This window comes from Poecilia latipinna, unplaced genomic scaffold (assembly GCF_001443285.1).
Source record: "Poecilia latipinna isolate Pla-1442-1.1 unplaced genomic scaffold, P_latipinna-1.0 Scaffold3923, whole genome shotgun sequence".
In the NCBI taxonomy this organism is placed as follows: Eukaryota; Metazoa; Chordata; class Actinopteri; order Cyprinodontiformes; family Poeciliidae; genus Poecilia; species Poecilia latipinna.
The window spans coordinates 21,959-34,514 of NW_015116539.1; the positions used below are offsets into that span (position 1 = coordinate 21,959).

Here is a 12,556-nt window from a genome sequence, read left to right on the forward strand (position 1 = left end):
GTGTTTTTGCATTTCAATAACATGTCCATGATTTATGCACATTGTATATGTCTGTATTTCAGGATAAGCAGTAAAAGCTGAAAACATGCTGACCTTTGAGGTGGACGTGTTTAAAGTATCGTCTTTTGCATCTTCGGAATGTTCCTCAAGTTTTAAGAAGTCATTCGTAGCAACTGAGTCAAAACAACAGGTGTTTTAACGTTGGAGAACACCCTCTACTGGACAGCTGAGGGAACTACAGTTCCAGACATAACCACTATATAACCAGGAAAACATTAAGTAAGTAAAACTCTAGTGTAAATTAGAAGTACGTTTAAAAATATATGTACAGAATGGTGATCATAAGTGAATTCCAGCACAGCATACTAACCCACCAATTAGCTGTAATGTTATTTGATTTTTGCCCAATTAATGAAATTAGAATAGAAAACTCGTAATGAAATCTGTCACCACCTGAGGTGTAAATGACACACACACGCACACACACACATAAATCCCTCTCTCTTCTCATTTAGCCTCTGACTCATGCTACCCTAGATGTTTACAGTAACACGAAGAACCACATTTCAGCTTGAATTTCTACAGGTGCTGAGACCATTCAAGTCGCTGCTGTTTCAGCTGCAGGCCAAACATCATCACACACACACAGATCCATCCATCTTGCTTTGTACATCAAGCATGGGTTTCAATACAGAATAAAAGGGAAGCAAGATTTTTATTATTATTATTCTAACAAGGCATTTGTTTTTCCATTAATATGACAGTTTTATGCCCTAAGAAACATTCAGGTAAAAGCTAACTGACCATCAACCGCAGAACACAACTTTGTTAAAACACCACTGAGAGAAAAGAAGCAGAAACTCAACTTTTACTCCATATTTAATCATCAAATTGAACATTGTGTCAACTTTTTCCGCTGCAACATTGTTTATCTTATTTCACACTCTTTCTAATTTTCTCCAACTTTTAACCTGTCTCTCCAAACGGTTTCTGTCCTTCCACTCAGCTGTCTTTTATTCAACACTTGAACAGAGATTGTGTTTTACATTCAACATATAAAAAAGAAATAACAAATTCAGGAATATTTGGAAGGCCGTCAAAGTATATTCTAGGACAATGATAGTTAACTCGGCTGAACTATATTATCAGGGATTAACTGTTCTTTTTGTTTTGTATTGTTGTTTTTATCGGCACTAGTTTGAGAGCAATCCGACAGGAAGGAGTTGGAGAGAAGGAGGACGACCTTTGGCAAGGGAAACGAGGGTGGGAGTCGAAATCATGACGGCATCATCGAGGTCTATGTCCTACGGTTCTCCTTGTGCGCCACGAGTCGCCTCAAACATTAGCAGCTAACTGTTTTTAATACTGCAGACAGAATACATCCAAAAGGTGAAAATCTTTTATCGTTATGTATCCACCAGACACTTATGCACTGTTAACACGTTCTCACGTGGCTGATGGTTAGTCTTCCTCTACAGGAAGAGCTTCGCTTGTAGCATTCCACATGCTACACTATATAGGTTAAAACATTAAATGTTGGTCTCATCTAATTAGAGCATCTTCACAAACCACTTTTGGCAAAAAAAATAAATAAAAATCCCCTCGTCCTTCCTCTTGACGTTATGCTTCTCATTGTGTTTCTTTGCAAGGCAGTGCCATCTCCAGTGGCCTCTACATCATTAGATTGTAAAGCAAGTGGTCAGTTGGCAGAATGAACAGGATGCTTGTTTTGGGTAACAAAAACCTGGGGAGGGAAAGTCAGAATCTTGCAAAAATCTATTTTTGTGACATCTTTACATTGAAGCCTCACTAGACCCCTGTCCCCCCACCCCCCTTCTCTTCTTGTCCCTGAGTGACCCAGCTCCACATTTTAGCACTGCACCAATGCCAGCAGCAGCAAATTAGACACCGACTGTAGCCCCTCCTGATATGGACCTCTCTGTCCTACTTCCATTATTTTTAGCTGGGATCCAAGACTTCATCCTTCACTTAATATGGGAGAAGAGTGCCTTACATTTGCGGCCAGCTCTAAATCTATCGCACCTTTTTTTTTTTTTTTTTTTTGGCAAGAAAAGAAGAAGCGTCCAAACACAGCGCCTGCACTTCGTCCCAGCAGCTTCAGCTTTGTCTTCCAAATTTTCTGCGCTTGACAAGTTGGGCCCTCATCGCGTCACTCTGGCCCAGTTTTATAGGTATGCAGCTAACATTTAAACACACCTACACACAAAGTTGTCACCCCACCAACCACCTCACCCCTGCTCAGTTACACCCCACCATAGGCGGACGCCGTCACACCTATGTCAAACTTAGCCCAGCCCCTCTTGTACCCTGTGCCCCACTGCCAGTTTCCCATGTGGGGTCTGTCATAAGGTGGATCCAGGAGTTTAGTCCTGCTCTCTTCTGGGTGACGCGGATTGGAAAGGGTTCTGCAAGCAAAGAAAAAAGATTTTTTAACCCCACTCAGTTAATTGTACGATAATTAAAAGAAATCTAAATCGTCTCAGAGAGAAGCCATGAAGTGGACATGGGTGCTTGTGGCAGTCTTGCTGTCATTTGGCGGGCAATCACTGGCCAAGGAGAGCTTGGACTACCCCGAATATGACGGCAAGGACCGAGTACACAACCTGAACGCCAAGAACTATAAGTCCGTGATGAGGAAGTACGACGTTATGGTGGTGTACTACCATGACCACCCCGGATCCAGCCGCGTTGCCCAGAAACAGTTTGAGGCTGAGGAGTTGGCCCTCGAGGTGGGTTGAGATGGATATGGAGGAGTAATTGGAAATAGACCCAGAATTAACATAACTCAGAAAAAATAATAAGTACTATTAAAAAGGTTGAGTTTTTAACTTTGCAACTCATTTTGGGTTTAAAGGCTCAAAATCAAGCAACGTTTCTAGTTAAGAAAGGTGTGAATGTATGCATAATTTGCAAAAATTGAAATGCAGTGGGGGACAAAAACAAGTCTACACATTGCCTTGTTTTGTTTGTTTTGTTTTGTTTCTTTCTTTCTTATTCCCCAAAGACTGTGCATGACGTTGAGTGCTTGTGCATGCCAGTCAAACATTAGGACCCCTGTCAGAAGTGGAGACTCAGCAGTTTTCCCCACATTACGTCACCATCCAGCATAAAGCTTCTGCATCAGCTCTCAAGGTGTTGAAGAACGGCTTATCAAGGGTCATAGAGTCAGTTTGCACATGATCTATAAGGCAGCAATCATCAAATACTCCCAAAATACCATTGCTGGCATTTAGTATTAACAAAGCTTTCAGATTTGACATTTCATTAAAACATTTCCTTGTTTTTCCTTTTACAAGATTTACGATGGAGTTGGCGCTCTTTTAAAAAATATATTTTCTATGATTCATAACAAAAAAAAAGAAAAAAGGAATCTGGCCGATATTATGACATTTTATCACATAGTGCATGCTTAATGACATCACCTTCCTAAAATAATGGCCTACGTGATTTTTTTTTTTTTTTTGCCCAAAGTGATTTTGGCAAAAAAAAAAAAAAAGATTACTTTTGGAAAAAAATTACTTAGGCCATTATTTTAGGAAGATGCTTAGACGTGTTAAAGAACTGCTAAAGGCAAATAGATAAATCTGCTTTTATGGACGTTTCACAACCTACATGTAATTTAAAAAAATTCGATGGCTCTCAAATTCCAAATGGGAAATATAAGGGCATAATTCTTTTATTATGGTGAGGTATTTGTCAACAGTGACGAATGAGCCTCTAGACACTCCAAGTATGCAAATATGACTGGAATGTCTGCATTAAACCCACCCGAAACATGAACTGACAGTGAAATTTATGGAGGAAATATAAACTATGGAGGAAAAAATAAAGTTGAAGGTAAATTATTAAAAGCAAGACATTAAAAACCAAGAAGAACAGGGAGATTGAAGTGAGCATCTGCCTTTAGCATATCACATCATCTCAGCAGGTTCTGGTGTCTCCGCTTGGTGGGGGGTTGGGTTGGTCAGGGCTGCAGGCCAGCACTGGGGGTTTTGGATTCAGTGATGCCACCTCAGCTCCCCACTGTGACTGACACTTGCAGTACTGTACTTGTCAGCGGATCCCCGAGTGCTGAGCATCGCTTCACCAAAATAGCGCCTGGGCTGGTGTTGCTCCTCGGTTTATATTTGACCGGAGATGCTGGAGTTAGAGGCTTGGGTTTCTCCTCGGAAACAGAAAATGATTTCAACATAATGAGGTGTTATTGTCAGTAAGGGGAAACGGCAAAAGGCAGGACATTTTGCAGGCGACGGCACTGGATTAGTGCAAGATATATAATTTGTAATATAATGTAATATGATTTAATCGCGACCCATCACCAAATGACAATTCATGTTCTCCAAAATTGTGCCAACAGTGTCATTCAAAATGCTCCACTTTTCCAATTTCTGATCTACGACAGACAGACGAGCTCAAAGCAATGCAAGGAATCATCTGCTCAACAACCTGCAGGGCGACCTGTTTATGCCGACTATTTATGCCGCTAAAGGCAGCTGCTCAAGATCTCATACTCCACTTACATGTGTGTACGTGAGCTAGTGAGCGAGCGATGAAGCAAGTGCGTTCTAGTCTTTAAATGCACTTGGACAACCTTAAACCACTTCCTCAAGGCAAGAGGGTCACAGCCCATTGGTGGAATTGACTGTCAGTCTTGAGGTTCATGTTTCGTACAGATTTAGAAAGTGCCAAAGCAGCTCTTTGAAAAGCAGGCTTTTATGGTAGTGGAGCTCCCCCAGTGCAGTTTTTCCTCAATATGTGGTTGCGTTCTTCATGAAATGTGTTTAGGTAACGGAGTGTTTTGTTTTTGCAGCGTGCAGCCCAAGTCCTGGATGAGTTTGAAGATGAGGATATTGGAGTTGGACTCATTGATGCAAAGCTTGACAAGGTCGTTGCAAAGAAATTAGGTAAATGCGCTGATAGAAAGATGTTTTTTTTTTTGTTGTTGTTTTTTGTCAAAACATGACTTAGGCCATTATTTTAGGAAGGTGCTGATGTACAACACTGCACATCATTTATATCACTTGAACCTTTTTACATTGTTTCTTGTTACAACTACCAAAATAAATGTGACCGGTTGTGGCAGTATAAATTGATCAAACTATCCTCTAAGAAACAGTAAAAAATATTAATAAATACCTTTCTCTGCATTAGATAAGTACTTCTTAAAATTAAAAAATATTTCATATTGATGTAATCGGTAAACAGAAAAAAAAAATCTGTGATTGATGATATTTCAGCTGCACACCGAAATGTCATCTTGAATTTTCTATTTTTTTTCTCTAGAGTCTAGAGAGCTACATAAAAACACTGATTTTTGCCACTTAGGTTGAGACTTTGACTGGGCCATTCTAACACAGGAACCAAAACCATTAAATTGTTGGTCTTGTTGAATGTTAAGGTGCCGCACAGTTAGGTTTTCTAAGCACATTTAAGCTATGCATTATGCAGTATCCTAATAAAATACATTGAAGTTTCTGTTTGTGATGTGACATAACGTAAAAAACTTTAAGGCATGGGAATATTTTTTACAAGGAACTCATATTTCCCAGATTTATGTTTGCTGCGGCATTAGAACATGTCGCATGAGATCAGCCTCTTAATAACTGTCTTTTTTCTCTCCAGGCCTTGAAGAGTCAGACAGCATCTTCATCTTCACCGACGATGAAGTTGTAGAGTATGACGGTGAACTTGAGGCACACACCCTTGTGGAGTTCATCTATGATGTTCGTGAGGATATAGTCTCCCAGTTAATAGCCTGCCTTACTTAAGCATGAAGAAGGAAGGAAAGCAAATACTTGTAACCTGAAATCAGGAAAAAGTCAAGATGCATTTTGAAAATGCAAGTGGATACAAAAAAGATAGTTTTCACATTTACATGATATTTATATTATTAACGGTGAGAAACTTCCAGCGTAACCAGATCCACTTTGAGCTGACATCTACTCCCATTACAACTTTCCATAGAAAAGAAAAAAAAAGAAATGACGCAAAATAGTACACAAAGATTATTAGATTATTAGCACAATTAAGATGATTTCTAGAAATAAAGTTAGGTTTATGACAATGAGAAATCAGCAAGCCTTTATAAAAAGAGCTTTAATCAAATCATGATCACAGTTTGCTGCTACGATTGAAACCAGATATTTTCAGACAATGAATAAAAAAAGCTATGAAATCATCATCTGGGCTTCAAAGAGACAGTAATAACTCTATGTGTAAACTTCTCAATTTGAAGGAAGTTACAGAAAACATTTGAAAAAAAAAACTATGTTTTCTGCCATTTAGCAAATAGAAATAATTTTGGTAATTCTAACATAAAACAGGAGAAGTTTGGTCTGATTTAACTTGAGACAGTGATGAAATAAAAAGTTTTTTATTTGGTTTACATCTGGTTTCAACCATATATATCTGACCTGAAATGCATAAGTCAGCTAAACTTGGAGACAATATACAGCTTTCGGTCATTGTTGCTGTTAGTAGTTATTTGCATTTTTCCATGCCATCTTGCCTTTTTCCGATCGGGGCTTGTATTTGCTGGCTACATGGATATTTCAACCAGATATTCTCACTGTGGTTTTCTTTTCTCTTCCCTCCCACTTCGTTTCTCCCTCAGGTTCTTGAAGATCCTGTGGAAATTATTGACAACAGCAGAGAACTGAAAGGCTTTGAAAGCATCGAAGAGGACATCAAACTGGTGGGCTACTTTAAGAGTCACAAGTCAGAACGTAAGAATATTGTGATGGCATGACTATCTGTACCGAGTAACTGTGTAGCTAGATGTGAGATTAGCAGCATAAAGCCTGGAATAATTTCACGGGTCTGATTTTAACCCACAGTCAGCAGCAGTGATGCAGCAGCTGCGCATTGTTTGATATCTCACATAAAGACTGGAATAAATTGACAAATTACTTGTAACATTTCAGATTTCGAAGCGTTCGCAGATGCCGCTGAAGAGTTCCATCCTCACATCAAGTTCTTTGCAACATTTAATCCTAAGGTAAGGTCATTTTAATTGTGAAAAGATTTCAGTATCGTTAGCTTGCTAAATACTGAAATAACTTGCTAATTACATTCCAGAAAGTAAAAAACTGAAAAACACCTGAACACTGTGCAGTCACTAATCAGCCATAAGCTTACCTGCACACCTAAGTGCTTTGAAATTTATTCACGATGAGCCGTCTGATCAATAGACAGGCAGCTTACAAAATAATCACTGACCATGATGTAAACTATGACATGGAAGGGTCTAGTCAAAGTCAAGACAGTAAACTTTTTTGGAAACACTATTATGAGAAGATCGCTACAGCACAACTGCAAATAAACCTAAGCAGCAATGTAAGGTCTGAGTAAGTTATTCGTTACTTGTTAAATTACAGAATATACTCTGTTTTTATTTCACCACTTCTGCAGTTTTTGCTGCTTTGCATTCAGTTTTGCATCTTATTTAATTCAGACATACATGATGCAATGTTTTGTGTGCATTCTTAATTTAATAAAACCTGCAAAGGTTTGTCGTTCTGTTTTTATGTGCAACCTGAAAACCGTGTGGTATCAGTTGTTAGCACTAGATCCTGCTACTATTTGTTAAAATGACAGGATGCATGTTTTCCTTGCTGAGCACTGTGTTTTTCTGTAATACCCAGTATTTCTTTGCATCACTGATACAGCCATCATGGTCAGGTCATAAATCCAATTACTGTTGTTTTGCCGCAGGTTGCTAAGGCCCTGGAGCTGAAGCTCAATGAAGTAGACTTCTATGAATCCTTCATTGAGAATCCTGTGGTCATCCCTGGAAAACCTTACTCTGAGAAAGAACTGGTGAAATTCATTGAAAATAATGACAGGTAGCTCCTATTGTTGGCATGCTCCGAGATATTTTTAGTTATAAGTGTAACAGTCTGAATAAGCTAAGTATGTTTTTATCTTAATGGCTCTGTGCTTGTTTAGACCAACACTGAGGAAACTGAAACCCAGCAACGTATATGAGATCTGGGTAAGAAATGTTACACTTTCAGCTTTGCATCAGTTTTATTATGGAGAGGCTTTAAGTAAATGTATTAATATGTATTAGTTTCTGATATTGTTATCTTAATCTCAAGTCTTTTAGAGTACAGATTATTGTTATTTTGCTCACAGGATGATGATGTCGGTGGAGAACATATTGTCGCTTTTGCAGAAGAGGCCGATATCGGTAAAGAAAAATACATTTCAATAGAAAATTCCTCTAATAAACAGATGGATCTGTATGGGTAGAAACATATATATCTATAAATAAACAAGTGTGTCATGAAGAGCAGAAGCAAACGTTTTAACTGTCATCTTCTGTTCTGCAGATGGCTTTGAGTTCTTGCACAAATTGAAACAAGTTGCAGAGGATAACACCGACAACCCTAACCTCAGCATTCTCTGGATTGACCCTGACGACTTCCCTTTGGTAAGAAATAATATGATACAATACAGTAAATGATACTGAACAATCTACGTGAAAACCTGGATTTAAAAGTTGGCAACAGTGGTAGTGCCATAATTATTTGATTGATTCCCTCTTCAGCTTTTGCCACACTGGGAAAAGACCTTCGGAATCGATCTGTCCCACCCACAGATTGGTGTCATTGAAGCTGATGATGTAAGTATTATTTGTAGGAAAATAGTTGTACTTTGGATAGTTTATCTATTCTTAAATGTTGTTAATTAATGTTACTCTTGCAGCACATTTAACTTAAGGCGGGTTCTGTTTTCGATTACAGCTTATCTGTACGGCAATAGTTTAAGCCCGTGTAAGAATGTCACCTATTTAAGTGAAATTGGGTCTATAAACAGGTGCAGCTGTTATGTTATTACTTAATTTCATCCTTTCACAGTTTTGATCTATTCTGACCGCCTATGAAAAGATGAAAAGGAGCCATCTGCCACATTTTGTACTGGACACACATCCCTCTTTGGGGATGTTTCTGACCCACTAGATCCCAGCCTTGTGCAGGTTTGGGGATGCTCAAAGGCCCTTGGCTGAGCTCCAATATGTTGGAGTTCTTCTTAGTGAGTGAGAGGCTTCCCCTTTAGTGACATTGAGTTGTGAGATAGTTGGATATAACTTGTGCCAATGTGCTGAAGTTCACAAAACCAGGTCTTCATTTAGCCTCTGTGCTGGAATGGGTGGCATCTGAAAAATCTCTTGTGTTCCTGGGGGATTTTAATTGTACCATTGGGAATGGTGGGATCCCTTGCATAGGTATGATTGCGAGGAATGGATGTCTGTTCTAGGTATGGGATGTCCAGAACATGTTTGGACATAAAGTGATCAATGAGTGCTCTTGGTACCATGCCATCTTCATCCAAATGTAAATGACCAGGCTTGAAATCACACCTTTGGTTTTATGTCTTCAAAAGGTGGTTAAAGGGAGGGGCAGAGCTGACTATTGATAAGCATCAACTTGTTAATTGGATTCCATATCAGGAGAGCTACCATAAAGACCAGGTGAATCTAATTGAGTGTAGGGTGACCTAGGAATATGTGATGAAGGACACAGTTCAGGAGTGATTTAACTCCCATCCATGGGAGAGTTTATATCATGTTGAGAGAAAGGTTGAGACAATGGAATCTGAATGGTCCGTGTTCGGGATACTCAATAGATGCAGCTTCCAAGATCTGTGGTCTAGAGGTCATTGGTAATGATCGTGATGAAACCTTTGAGTAGGAGCAAGCAGTGGCTGAAGTTCCCAAGCTAAATTGTCACACAATGACAGAGGCAGACAGAGCGGGGATTGAACTGGTAACCTGCCCATTGCAGGACGAACTGCTACCACTGTCGCCACCATCTTCCTAAGAAGAGGGGATGGGCAGAGTGCTCCAGCTGTTGATGGATCAACACAGGGGTTGGAAAAGAGGTTTTGATCAATCTGACTTTAAGAGGGGTAGTTTGGCTTTTCTTCAGACTGTGGCAAGCCATACCAGATTCTTAATCTAGCATAGGTGCTGCTTGGTTAACTTGAGTCTAGTTGTCCAGTCCATATGTGTTTTGCCAATGCAAAAAAGAGCTACAACTGTGACCCCCATGGCATTTTGTGTTGGGTGGGGTGCTGTAAGAGTATGAGTGTCTCAGATTGGCTTCCCAGTCCTTGTATAAAATCTTTTTCTGCATTCTCACTACAAAACTGAGCTTGTTCTGAGAATGAACTGGACATTGTCTTTGTCATGAGTCTGTCTGAGGCGTTCATGATCATGATCTCAGAGTCTCATCTTTGCTTTGCTTGCTTTAAAATACTTTTCCGCTAAGCTCTTATCAGTGATATCCCCTACCTTTAGTTGACAGATGTTAATGATTTGTTGCATCACCACATTGCATCAATCTGTGTCATCAGCTGATTTGGCGAATCAGATGATTGTGAGTCTGTCAAGGTAATTTTCAAACAACTACTAGTTGCTCAGTTGATGCAAACTGATTAGCTGTGACTTGACATGTCACAGCTGATCTGGTAAATTGGCACAACTGACTAACAAGGGGAGGTCTAGTTCTTTCTCCCTGTTCAAAAATAACTGAGTTGATTTTCAATTTGAACCTGAATTGAATTAAATGGAATTGAAAACATTGCTTTACTGCTGTTGTTGCTGTGCAGGCTGACAGCGTGTGGATGGACATTGATAATGGGGAGGATTTACCTTCTGTGGATGAGCTGGAAGATTGGCTTGAAGATGTATTGTCAGGAGATATTGATCCTGAGGAAGACGATGACGATGACGATGATGACGACGACGACGACGACGATGACGACGATGACGATGATGACGACGATGATGATGACGATGATGATGATGATGACGATGACGATGATGACGACGACGACGATGACGATGACGACGACGATGATGATGATGACGATGATGACGACGATGATGACGACGATGATGACGACGATGATGATGATGATGACGACGATGACAACGACGATGATGACGATGATGATGACGACGACGATGATGACGACGATGACGATGATGACGACGATGATGACGACGACGATGACGACGACGACGACGATGATGACGACGACGACGATGACGACGACGATTAGATTGCTGAGTCGTAATTTAAACTCTAAGTCTGACCAATGCCATTTAAAGAGTCAACATTACCATCACGTCGATGACTTTGCTGAATCAACCACTTTTGTGACAATTTCTGATCACGAAGTCGTCCGTTCATGTAAATCCTTCATCTTTTCATCATCCTCTCTCAGCAGCTCACCAGAATCAGTATATTCCATTAGTTTTTTTTGTCGTTCTCCCTGACAAAGTTACTGATCTATGATGTAAAAAAATCTTCTATTTATTTCCACATGTAATACTGTCTTGTACAATAAAAGAAGATATTCTTTAAAAATCCTGTCACCTACTGCTTTGGATTTTGAACATATTAAAGTTTTTATATTCATAGAATTGAAAGGATTTTGTTGTTTTTATGCAAAATATATAAGCCCAAATGTCTTGTCTTTTGCTGTTTGCATGTTTTATATGCACTCAGATATTTTCTTGTTTTCCCCGGTACTGAACTGAATAATATCCGATTCAAGGGTGCTAACAGTCTGTCACGTTGGGTCTCAAACACCACCAGTCTACTGTGTTCAGTCAGTATGATGTTGTACAATGAAAGTACTGTACATCATATGGATGTTTTCTATGATGATGAATTATGACAACAACCAGATTCTATTTTTGTAACGAGAGAATTTTAATTTACTGTGAAGTCTTAAATAAACAACAACTTGGAAAGAAATTTACTTATTGTATAATTCTTAAAGAGGTGAGCATGGGTGTTTGTGTGAAATAAGTGTGCTGAACAATTCTTCTGGATTTTGGGTTTTTCTGTATGTAATATAATAATGTCAGGGGGAAACGATAAGGAAAGGAGGGCAAGCAGATCAAACCAAAAATCAAAACTTAAAGTCTAACTTGCTCCTACCTCTACTACTTTCATCTTTATGAATCTTATGGTGATATGACATCTTTCTACAACAGGTGAGGGGTGTATTACTGCTAATAGCTTTAACTCGCTGCAAAAAACAGCTGACTTAACCCTTTAAGGGTATGACCTGAAATGCCCAGTATTACTGGAGTGTATATTTACAAGAAATTGCTGGTTTAGCAATCTAAAGCATAACAGTAAAGTTATTTTCCTTCTGAAATACCAAGTTGAGCAAAATTGTGCTTTATTGTCTCCCAGAATTGTGTTGTTTTGTTGAATTACATTTCAAAATGTTCAAAAAAGAAAGAAGGAAAAAATATAGTGAACTATAACAAAATATAGTGAACTATAACGCAGTAAATATATTAATGCTAAGGCAGTGTCATGCTATGATTTATATTTATAGACGTCAATTTCAGCCATATCAAAACTAAATTAAAAACTGATAACTAAAACAAATGATAACAAACTTTGAATATAAATTTAAATGTACCACCAATTCAATATTAATTCATTATCTATAGTAGATTTTTTTAAAGGTTCTTTTAGAAATTTACATGATAAGCCAACAGTGT

General features: G+C 38.9%; 1 protein-coding gene across 1 annotated transcript; it reads left to right on the plus strand.

Annotated features, from left to right (window-relative positions):
- The first annotated feature begins 2,325 nt into the window (after positions 1–2,325).
- LOC106941889 (calsequestrin-1-like) lies at positions 2,326–11,794 on the plus strand. The gene is made up of 11 exons (XM_015025034.1): positions 2,326–2,750; positions 4,832–4,925; positions 5,644–5,744; positions 6,635–6,746; positions 6,945–7,018; positions 7,735–7,865; positions 7,969–8,014; positions 8,158–8,212; positions 8,355–8,455; positions 8,573–8,647; positions 10,636–11,794. Exons 1-11 carry the CDS (start codon positions 2,514–2,516, stop codon positions 11,089–11,091), a joined length of 1,482 nt encoding a protein of 493 aa, XP_014880520.1. The 5' UTR covers positions 2,326–2,513; the 3' UTR covers positions 11,092–11,794.
- Positions 11,795–12,556: the final 762 nt, after the last annotated feature.